This window comes from Apiospora phragmitis (genome assembly GCF_038363925.1).
Source record: "Apiospora phragmitis strain CBS 135458 chromosome Unknown utg000007l:2111988.0-4706623.0:1.0-2598199.0, whole genome shotgun sequence".
NCBI classification, from domain to species: domain Eukaryota; kingdom Fungi; phylum Ascomycota; class Sordariomycetes; order Amphisphaeriales; family Apiosporaceae; genus Apiospora; species Apiospora phragmitis.
Window position 1 is genome coordinate 19,859 of NW_027117406.1, and position 10,916 is coordinate 30,774.

Genomic DNA, 10,916 nt, shown 5'->3' on the forward strand with positions numbered 1-10,916 from the left:
GAAAGCTACAATGCAGCCCTAGAGGCTTTTGCCCCCGTCAGGCCGGAAGAGAGCCTAGCGACCGATGTATCTTTCGATTGGAACTGTCTGTTCGCGACCTTCGATATTCAAAGACCGAAAGAAGCTTAAAGCTTAGCCAGGACAGCATCGGCGCCCGAGACGGTAACGCCCTTGCCCGGCTCGTTCTCGGCGTAGGTGACCTTGCCGTGGTCGATGATCATGGCGTAGCGACCGGTACGCTCGCCGAGGGTCCAGCCAATGCTCTGGCTGAAAGCGGTGCCGTCATCGGTCACGAAGAGCTAGAAGAAAACCCCAGTGGTTAGCACATATTCCTGACCCATCCACGTACACACACAGGGGGAACTGAAGGGGATATTTGAAGAGCACATACAATAGACTCGTCCTGGATGCTGTTGGCCTTGCCCCAAGCGGACATAACGAAGGGATCGTTGTAGGCGATCACGACGACCTGGTCGACGCCCTTGGCCTTAAGGTCGTTGAACTTAGCCTTGTAGCCCGAGATGTGGTCGGCCTGGCAGGTCGGGGTGAAAGCGCCGGGAACGGAGACAAGAACGACCTTCTTGTTCTGGAACTCTACAAAGACAGGGGAATTAGCTCATGTCGGAATGCTTTGCATGCTCCCGAGCGAGGCAAGCGTTTCGGTATGGGAAGAAACGTACCCTTGCTGGCATCGTACTTGGTGGGGATACCGCAAGCCGTGATCTCGGCGGTCTCGGGCTTAGGGGCGATGTAGGAGAAAATAATACTCTGGGGGAAGGCGTCTCCGGCTTTGAGGGCAGGCATCTTGATGTTTCGTTTGGGGATTTGGTAGCTTGGAAATTGTTGTGAGGCAATTGCGAGTCGAGTTGTTGAATATGTCAGAGTCGGGAAACGTTAGGGGGGAAAGGCAGAACTCTATCTTCGTCCTATATTTATCCTTAGGCTAAGTAGTCGAGGACCAGGTTAGGCGACTTTGTCAGCGGAAACGTAGCCCTGTTTCGTTGCTGTTCTACGACCACGTTCACGACCCCTCTGGTGGGGCAGTAGATTGTGTTTATGGTAGCTCTCTCGGTGCTTTCGAGCTGCAATGCCGTCATCGCACGTCCGCGGGGCACGGAGGGCCGCTAGGGTCCTCAAATATAGTCTCCAGTACTTGCAGATGCCGACCTCGGGTGCGGGAATAGACCGCATCTGCACATAGCTCCCAAAAGACCCAGTGTTCCTATTATGCCTTGCACTATCAAAAGAGCTGTTGAACTGCAACTTTGACAGGGTCCCATGATTTCCAAACACCCGATACGTTCTTGATATCATGCTTACAGTAAGTTACGGAATTCCTACTCGGCCGAGACTCACTTGAGTAACGTTGGCCATACCGTGCGCGGAAACTTTATCAAAATCGGTCTTAAATCACCGCCTCGGCGCATCCAGAGGGTAAACATTGCGGAACCATGGAGTTGGGGTGAGAAATGACTAGTATTCCGAGAGGCGTTGGCCAATCCGGGAGGTGCCGTCGGGATATGTGCGCAGTGCTCAAACCTTTCCTAACGTCGAGGAGCTTTGATACTACATCTGACGCCCCCAAACGAAGAGGGTGGAATTCGTAATATCGTAGACACGCAAGTCCGAGCCGCGACGCAGCCATCACTGCCCGTGGTTGCCACGCGTTGCTTTCAGGAGGCAGCCCTTATATAGACCGTAGGCAAAGGCTGGCTCTTATTAGCTACCTAAGCGAAAAAAATCTCATATCCCGTGAGAAAAACCCATCATGCATGCGTGCCACGACTCGAGATGTAGTAGTGGGTGGCTGAATTTTGTGTCTGCCGAAAAGCAACGAAGTCGAAGATGCCCACCCTGAGACGCCGCCCTGTACATATCTTTGGACCGCCAGCCAACCATCTGAATCCGCTTTAATTTCCATTGCTAGCAGAATATTTATCGGGTAGTGGCCTTGGGCTTGGGCTGCGAGCCCTTGGCGCCCTGCTTGCCAACGATACGCTGAGTCTGGCCCTTGGAGGCGACAGTGGCGCGCTTGGCCTTCTCCTCCTTCTTGACGGCCATAGCAGCGGCCTTCTTCTCCTTGGCCTCCTTGACGGCGGCAGAGCGGGCGGCGGTGCGGGCCTCGGGTCTCATGGAGCGGCGCTCCTTGATGACATCGAGAGAAGCACCAACGATAGCACGCTGGGCCTTGACGGTTCGGCGGGTTCGCTTCTTGGCAACTTCCTGTAGTGGGTGTCAGTCACATATCTTCCCGCCAAGTGACATGGGCCTTCTCCTTCAAAAGGGTATCGCATATAATGACGTATGGGAGCCTCGATTGAAGATGAAGGCCAGTAGATGGGTCCGTACCTCAGAAATACCCTTGCGGTGCTGGCGGCGGAAGAGAACGGTCCATGCAATGCGACGGGGGTTCTTGCGCTGCAGGAACAGCGACTCGGACTTGCCGTTCTGGAAGCGGAAGATCTTGCTGTCGCCACGGACGTAGAGCTTACCCTGTGGGTTGAAGGTCTCGCATTAGCATCATGTCCATTATTCTTGTATCAAGCCAATATCTCTAGGATTGAAGCGATAAACAGCACAGCTCAAGGCCGACAGGCGGGCATCGCAATGTACAGTATCTTGCGAAGATAACAAGTGCAAGCCAGCACAGCCATCGGCCCGTCGCAGTCTCCGATCGCTCCAGCCCTGTCCTATTGCCCAGATATTCGGTCTTTCCATCCATCCATCATGAATGTTCGCAGGGAGATATGATGTCGTACCTTGCCGGGGTAAATTCTCTGGCCCGAGAAGGTATCGTCGTAGGTTCTCATTTTGGCGATTTGTCGAGAACTCTCGGGGAATTGGGCTGTGGTGGGTTAGTTGGTCGTCGTGGTCGGATTGAAGGAAAAATGTCACACGGAATTGATGGACGTCCACAAATTGACCAGGCGCTCTCCAATTTCGACTTGGACTGGGAATGTGTGGGATTGGATAAGCCAGGCAATTATTAGGGTCGGCTAGTTTTTTCTGTCTAACCCGTGTTGTGTGGCGTCACGTGGCTTGGGCGTGGAACCATCTGTGGCTCGGGCTCGTTTAAATGCATGTACCTCACGGAGTAGTATGTACCCTAACTGTCTCATCGGGCACAGGAGAGTTTACAGCAATAGATACAATGTAGCAATGAGCATTTTCCCCAGTCTGCTCATCAAGAAAATATAAACTATTGGAAACCTATTACAGCCTAATACTGAACTTCGAATCTGGTACATATAGGACGCTCAGGTGCCTATTATGTGTTTCTGTAGAGCCATGGAAGTTAGAAGAGAAGTGGAAGGACCCACCTGATCTTCCCTATTGATATCAGAGTCTCCGAATAACTCTGCTTGACTTCCCACCTGAGAATAGTAGAAATAGCATGCTTCCATGGGTGTCACCCCGGATATCATAGCATCTCTCGTGCTGCAAGAATACGACAAGCTCCCCGTGAAGCGAAAGCCGCCGGTGCGCGACAATGGCATCCACGAATGGGTGCCCCTGAGCGGCATCGTGGCCGAGCTTCGAGGAAACGACCTACGATGTCTGTCACTTGCGTAAGCTAATTTCTAGAATAATTCCTATACGCCATTTTGCTGAAACTCTCCCCCTCTCTCTGCTCTTGCGCAGGACTGGTATGAAATGCCTTCCTCAGGCGAAATTGCCCTTGGCCCGGGGTAACGTGCTGCACGACTGGCACGCCGAGGTGCTCGCGATCCGTGCCTTCAACCGCTTCGTGCTCGACGAGTGCAAGTTCCTGGCCGAGGGCGGACCGGAGGCCGAGTCCCTATTCCTACGGCGTCGGCACGTAGACGAGCTGCAGGAGCTTGCCACCGCTACCACTCCCTGGTGCGGTCAACCATTCGCCTGGCGGGACGATGTCAAGCTGCACATGTATTGCTCCGAAGCGCCTTGTAAGCTAGCTATACACTAAACACCAAGTACTTCAAGCAGAAGTAGAACATGACTAACATATGACCTGTCTGTTTTACCAGGCGGCGACGCATCTATGGAACTAACCATGGCCGCACAAGCCGACGCACCCCCTGGGAACTCCCTTCTCCCGTTGTCAGCCCGCCCAACATCTCTGACCTCGATTCTGCTGCTGCCGATGCCGCCGCCGCTCTCTCTTCTCTCCCCGGCCGCACCTACTTCCAGCACCTAGGCATCGTCCGCCGCAAGCCGGCGCGCGGCGACGCGCCGGCCACGCTCTCCAAGTCGTGCTCGGACAAGCTGGCGCTGCGGCAGTGCACGAGCCTGCTGTCATCGACAGCGTCGCTGCTCGTGAGCCCGACGCACGCGTACCTGAGCACCCTGATCCTGCCGGCGTCGCAGTACTCGGCGACGGGCTGCGAGAGGGCCTTCTCCGGCCGCGGCCGCATGGCGGCGGTGAAGGAGAAAATAGATCAGCAGCACGGGGGCTACCGGTTCGCGCCGTTCCGGGTCGACACCACAGACCTCGAGTTCGCGTTCTCGCGGCGCGGCGTGACTAATCGATTAGCTCGAGAAGGCGCGGCGGCTGCTGCTGCTGTTGCTGCTGCTGCGGACAAGATAGCGGCGAGCAACCTGGCAGTGGCGTGGACGGCCAGTGGATTGGAAGAGGCATCTCTGGGCGGCACATTGCAGGGTCGGAAACTGTTCGACCCGCGGGGGGCCAGCTTTGCTTCTCGGAGGAAGATGTGGGTGCTTGCAGTCGAGATTGCTTCTATGCTAGGTGCAGGTCTAGTTGGAATACAGAAAACGTTGGAGGTCCAGAATTAGGGGAGCTGAAGCAATCAGACATGCTTCAGCCAAGGATATATGTCAAAAGTAAGGCGACTTCGACTGCTCTGAAGGGCTGGGCAAAGAATGACGGAGACGACGACTTCAGTTTGTAAAAGGAAAGTACAATTTGAGGAACGTAATTTCATTTTTTCTTTCTTAGCAAGACTGGTATCGATCCTCCGTCTACCAAGCCTCAGATGGCCAGCGGAGCTTGTTCCAGCTACAGCCACATGACCAAAAGATTTGCCTTCCTCACACGAGACATGCCGGTGGTGTCGGAAATACAAACTAGCAGTCCCCTATCAGAAGACGATAGTTCATGACAAATCGATCATAACTATCAAAGGTGTATCAGACTCCATCCCTCTGCTTTCGCCCTTAAAAGATGAGAAACCCTTCGTCCCTTTTTCGTTACCCATGTGATCCCAATCCTTATGCTTAGACCAATACCTTTCCGTTGTCATGCTCTCCGTCCAGAGACCGGATCAAATGGGAATGTGTATCCGCGGTGGGGGATCTCGGAACAGATAGTTGAGGTCATATTTATTCGACCTTGCTCTCGAAGTTCTCGCCAGCGACCAGGTCGGGGATGTCGTCGTCATCGGCCTCCTTCTCGCCCTTGGACATGCTCTGGTAGCTCTCAGCCAGCTTACGGAGAGAGGCTAAGGAGTCAGGCCCCAGCTGGTTGAGGATACCAGGGACAAGCTCGGTGAGCTCCTTGTCCTCACCGTTGCCGTAGATGGCAAAGGTGTTGGCGGGAACGGCGGCGTGAACTGCGACACGGGGGTTAGTTCTAGTGATTGCTAACAATTTTGGCAGGAACACATTGTTTTTCCTTCACGGAATGTATGTAGTGTGTAGAACGGGTGCGTGTGGGCGAGTTTACGTACCCTTGGGGGCAGAGAAGTGGATGACGTTGCCGTCGGCCTTGAACATGTTGACCTCCTCGATTGCCTGGATGGGCTGCACGTTCAGCTTCTTGAGAGTAGCCTGGAGCTTCTTGTCATCGTTGGCGCTGCGGGCGACGTTGCGCTTCTGCTTGTGTCTCGGGGTGCCCTTGCCACCTAGTGAATTTCGTTCGTTAACTCATGCCGCCTTGTTCCTGGACTCCTCGCAATGCTATTTCGGGTGCGAATAGTAAGAATAATATTAAACATACCAGTTCGCGAAGGCGCGGCACCGCCGAACTTCTTCTTGAGGATCTCCTGCACGTCCGCCATCTTGATTCAAATGAGCTGTGGTCGAAAAAGAGAAATTGCGCGGGGTTCCAACGAGGCTTTGGGAAGCGAGGAAAATATGTTAGCTGGGGTTTATGTAGTTTGATTGGAAATTGGACGCCCCCAAGGAAAACAGAAAGGCTCAGGTTCCAGGCCAGCCGAGCAGGTAAATCGAGCAGCACTTACCCCAGAGATATTATTATATGCCGTAAAATCGTATTCTTCGTCGGGAATAGCTCTCGGTCAATCGGGGCGGGTGAGGCTCGAAACTCTTCGTCTCTCCAGAGCTTCCAAATGTGCGTGCTCGCCCTGTGGATCAACCCTCTTCCCGCTTCTGCTACAGCGATACACTCCACCTTCTGCATAATTCGACCTAACCACTGGCCCATACTGATTCAGCCGCGTTCTATGCAATCTTCACACTGTGGATTGCAACCACCCCTCATCGTTATCTCATATCTAAGGTTACCTACGTTAGATAGAACACGGAAGACAGCAAATAGTGGTCTATAGGTTCTAGTTTGACCTATCATCTCAGTCGCTGGCTAATCGCTAATTTTCTATACTACATATGGCGGCAATAATTAACTCGTGAACTGAAGCAGGTGGTGCAGAAATATCACAAGCCCAGTCGCTCCAAGCCCCGAAGTCCGTTGTCCTCTTCCTCCATCTCCACTTCCTCTTCGACGTCCTCAACCTCTTCGAGGTCATCACTGGGCGTAGCGGCGGTGGTGGTAGTTTCTTCGCTGGAGGAAGTCAACAGGTCAGGTGTCTCAGCTTTTCCCTCCCCAGCTGCTTCATCATCCATGACACCACCTCCGTCGCCTGCCTCAAGGGCTCCGATGAATAGCTCTTGCCCACGGTGAATTACCTTACCGTTATCAAGTTCGACGATAGGCGGCCCATCTGCCTTGAATGCGTCGGCTCTGACTATCTCGGGCATATCTATCTTGTCCACTTCCAAGGCTTTGCCGTCATTGTCCGTGGCGATCTTGCCCAATTCGTAGTGAAAAAGCCACGGAAAGCTGAGCAGTGGCATTTGTTCAGGTATCTTACGCCGCTTGGGGATCATCTGGCCCGCTATCAACCGTACCTGCCCACACTGTTGCAAAGCAACTTGCACCTCTTCCCAAGTGATCTGGTAGGCTGCCGCTATGAACGGATATGGCAGTTGTGTTTCCTCGTCTTGGTCTTTTGCTCCCATCTCTTCGCGGCACGCCGCCACGAAGCGGTCACGCAAGCCCAGCATGACAGTCCCCATATCTTCCTGCAACTTGTATTCTGTGCCAATACGAGGTTTACTCATGACGAAGGTGGTCCATATCTCAAATTCCGTTGTGATCTCCCTCTGATTCATGACTCTTCTCATAGCAATGTCATACTGCGACTTGACGCGCCGTGCCTTGGCGAGCAGCTGGTCGCTTAGTTTGTAGCGGCGCAGGATACGCAGGTCGAAGGCACCGTCGTACTTGGGTGTGAAGTCGACAGCCGCGATGAGATCGTATAGCTTTCCCAGAATCTTGTTGGATTTGTATGATTTTCTCTCTGGCTTGCCCATGAAGTGTGGCCAGTTTTTCGGTCGCAACTTCGAGTTCAGATGCGCTTTCTGACCGGTCTTGACATAATCAACTGCGTTCGAATGTAATTTGGCAAGTTCGATGCAAATGTCGGACTTCGGACCGTTGGGGAGCCTGTCTGCCATAGCAACATGCGCATGTGCAATGGCACCGAGTGAGTCATTCTTGATGTACTTGACAAAGAATCGTATAATGTCGTCGATTTCAACGCCGCGATCGAGTTCCTTAGGCTTGACCACATCATGATTGAGGGGCGGATGGTTCCATTCATCGGGTATCAGTCGTGGATCCCAGAATACGAAATAGTCATCTCCGTCTAGATCACCGCCAGAACACATTGAAGGCAAGTCTCGGTCGCCTTGGCCAGGGAACACAACAACATCGCGGAGATGTCGAAGCTTGGGAACATCTACGGCCTCGACGACTCGTAGGTCGCCTGGGTGCAGGGATGGATTACGGCCAACGACACACAAGCCATTAATGATGCGATAGTTATCAGGCTCATCGATCTCGGGCACTTGCAGGAATATTTGCGGGAGGATCTCTCTGTTCTTGGTCATGTCAGACTCTTCGGCATGTTTGTGACCGCGTAGAGACTTGGTCTCGTCAACGCAACCAAAAACAAAGGCTCCTTGATCGACAACTATACGAGCCTTCTCCCGCAAGAGCTTCATTGACCATGCTCTCCAGAGTTGCAAAACGGTAAGGGCAAATGGCTCATTTACTGTCATGAAGCCATCGTAGATCATTTGCCCCAGAATGGTCGTGATGCCGTTCTCGTCTATGAAGCGACTGAGCAGTCGCAGGGCCGTATCCTGATCTTCCATGGCAACTCGATAGTCGGTTAATTGATTCTTAGTCAAGTCCAGGAATACTTTATCTGAAATGCCGAGACAACTGAGGATCGCAATAGTCTGGCGGTTTAGGGTGGCCACTGAGAACCGTGACGGTCGGATGATCTCGATGTTTCTGGCTATAGATGTGAACTTGTTCTGTGAAGGCCGAATATGAATCTCGTTCCACTTGACGTCATCCCATGTGACGAGGATGCCTTTGTTTCCTCCCATGCGGAACTGGAAGGCTGCCGGTGAACCATGCTTCTTCAACATCTTGAGCTGGCCTGCAATATCCTTGGCCAGATAGATGCCTATTTTACCCACACCGTCGGTAAAACACCACTCTTTGTGCTCGATATCAGGGACATGAGTATGGTCAACTGGAATGCCTTTCGGGCTCCGCGTTGTGGAGAAGCATTGCCCAAGGCGAGATGCATAATTGGCGACAACCTTGATGTGATCGAAGTTTCCCATCCAGTCTCGAATGTCGTCACAGCTTTGAGCCCCGGTGGGAGAGAAGAAATAAGCGCCATGCTCCCTGAACTGGGAATTTCCGAAAGCCAAGAATTGGTAGCGTCGGTCGCCAATGCGAATGCCGTTTCTCAGAGTACTGAAAACCCTGTTGAAGAGATTGTGGTTTTTCTCGCTGTCCTGGTCAGAAGAGAGGCGGCCTTCAGTACGTTCATCCGTAAACTGGACACGCAGGAAGAGATCAATATTTCCCTCATACTGTCGAAGAACTCTGTTCGTGACCTCCAAAGTTGGAGATCCTAAGTACATTGTTGATGGCGTGACAATGACTTTTCTGACCCAGGCACAGTGCTCATAACTGAAACCAGGAGTATAAGTTAGAGCGTTACCGTTTCCAAGGACAGACATGGGATCGTAGACACGCTTGCGACCATCTGTGACATATTCCAGAAGATTTCTGGCCTTGTTGAAGCGTCTTCTGTTGATAAAGCTCCAAGTGTTTAGGAGGTGTGGAATCTCACTTGGTTCGGTTCCGGTCCCGGTTTCGGGGCCAAACTCTGGGCCAGGGGTTGGGACCAGATTGGCAAGCGCGACGAGGAAGTCGAGGGTGATGCTCTGCTCAGTGAAAACGCCCTGCGATATAGCAGCCTCCAGTTGATATCGGATTTCAAAGGGGAGATGGACACTATCGGTGTTGTGCAAAAGCTCAAGATCAGAAGCCATACCAGAGGTGGGGGCGTCAATCATGTCCCATAGATTCGACGGAGTTCCCGGCCGTGTCTTGAAGTCTTTCGCGCTTACTTCGGTGAACTGGATGTTGAAATCAGAAAGAGCCGACTTCATTTCCTGCCACGCCGTCTTACTGCCGGCATCCATGGTCAGTCGGTAAGTGGTCCAGCGACCAATATCAACAAACTGATTCGGTCTTCTCAGCGAAGTGACTTCTTCCCTTGAGTCGGACTCGTACTTGATGGTACCTACCCTTTGCCAGGCTTCATGGTCTCCCCATCGTGCCTGTGTCTCGTCGACCTGGCTACGCGTTATGATATGCGGGCTGTACTCGTGGAAGGCCGGTGGGCTCTCCAAAGGTATCACCAACTCCTCAAGGCCATTGTCCTTTCTGATGGAGTATATCTTTGTGGCATGGCTGAATTGGATCACAGCCTTGTATCTGTGTTGCTGTGAGTTTGGTAGGCTGTCCAGGTCTTCGCTGGAGTCGGTGTTGCGTGGCTTCGGGACTGAGCAGGGGAACACGATCTCAAGCTTCTTGAACTTGAGCTTTGCAGACAGAGAAAAGGCCAATGTTGCATCTGCAGGATACTGGATAGATCGCATGACATCCATGGTTGACTCTTGCGAAAGGAAGCCGAAATCAAGGCCAAGTAAACGGATTTTCATATCCGCTGGGAATGCCAGGCCAGTGACAGGGCTTCTGATGAGCTCGGGTTGTCGAGGATCTAGACGTTTGACTGATACCTTAACCGGATGTGGGAGGAATCCTATGGTAATTGTTCCATTCTCCCAGAAGGGAGTTTGAGGTGGTGGCGAGAACCGAACGATCGCAACCCTCTTGTTTGCATTGCGACTATCTGGCTTGACTTCGATGAAGGCGACTTCACCCAATGGCTTGAACACCCGTCGCAGAGTCTGCGGGTTCACATCAGCTGGGAGATTTTGCAGCCGAACAGCAAGTTCGGACCATTTTCTCCAGGCATGGTTATCGGGTTGCTGGGATTGCTTGATAGGTCGTCTCCAAGGCGCGCCCGGCGCATGACTGCCATTCTTCATATTGGCACCCTCGCTATTCATGGTAAACGATATTGTTGGTGAAATTAAGAATTTTGATGTCAGGTTGGAGTCCGAAAAGTCGAGAGATGAGATGTTATCATGGCCTTGACTTCGCTCTGTATTGTCATTCCAGAGGAGCTCGCCAGTCGATAACCACTAGAAACTGTACTGTGACAGAAATGTGATGAGCCCTAAGTCCAGAGGAGTTGCCACTTCTAATCACTTACCTCCCAGAGAAATTGTGAAAGTGA

At 52.5% G+C, this 10,916-nt stretch overlaps 5 protein-coding genes across 5 annotated transcripts; 1 reads left to right on the top strand and 4 right to left on the bottom strand.

Annotated features, from left to right (window-relative positions):
• Positions 1-125: 125 nt before the first annotated feature.
• On the bottom strand, positions 126-804 carry PG994_007609 (peroxiredoxin pmp20; the record flags this gene model as incomplete). Its single annotated transcript, XM_066859018.1, has 3 exons — positions 126-299; positions 392-594; positions 681-804. 3 exons carry the CDS (start codon positions 802-804, stop codon positions 126-128), a joined length of 501 nt encoding a protein of 166 aa, XP_066714505.1.
• A 1,131-nt stretch (positions 805-1,935) lies between these two features.
• On the bottom strand, positions 1,936-2,810 carry PG994_007610 (60S ribosomal protein eL24; the record flags this gene model as incomplete). Its single annotated transcript, XM_066859019.1, has 3 exons — positions 1,936-2,223; positions 2,350-2,493; positions 2,760-2,810. The coding sequence occupies 3 exons, from the start codon at positions 2,808-2,810 to the stop codon at positions 1,936-1,938; spliced, it is 483 nt and encodes a 160-aa protein (XP_066714506.1).
• A 592-nt stretch (positions 2,811-3,402) lies between these two features.
• Positions 3,403-4,773, top strand: PG994_007611 (uncharacterized protein; the record flags this gene model as incomplete). The annotated part of the gene is made up of 3 exons (XM_066859020.1): positions 3,403-3,569; positions 3,643-3,906; positions 4,008-4,773. 3 exons carry the CDS (start codon positions 3,403-3,405, stop codon positions 4,771-4,773), a joined length of 1,197 nt encoding a protein of 398 aa, XP_066714507.1.
• Positions 4,774-5,319: 546 nt separating this feature from the next.
• PG994_007612 (NAC domain-containing protein) lies at positions 5,320-5,996 on the bottom strand (the record flags this gene model as incomplete). The annotated part of the gene is made up of 3 exons (XM_066859021.1): positions 5,320-5,549; positions 5,667-5,840; positions 5,936-5,996. The coding sequence occupies 3 exons, from the start codon at positions 5,994-5,996 to the stop codon at positions 5,320-5,322; spliced, it is 465 nt and encodes a 154-aa protein (XP_066714508.1).
• Positions 5,997-6,612: 616 nt separating this feature from the next.
• On the bottom strand, positions 6,613-10,686 carry PG994_007613 (uncharacterized protein; the record flags this gene model as incomplete). Its single annotated transcript, XM_066859022.1, has 1 exon — positions 6,613-10,686. One exon carries the CDS (start codon positions 10,684-10,686, stop codon positions 6,613-6,615), a length of 4,074 nt encoding a protein of 1,357 aa, XP_066714509.1.
• Positions 10,687-10,916: the final 230 nt, after the last annotated feature.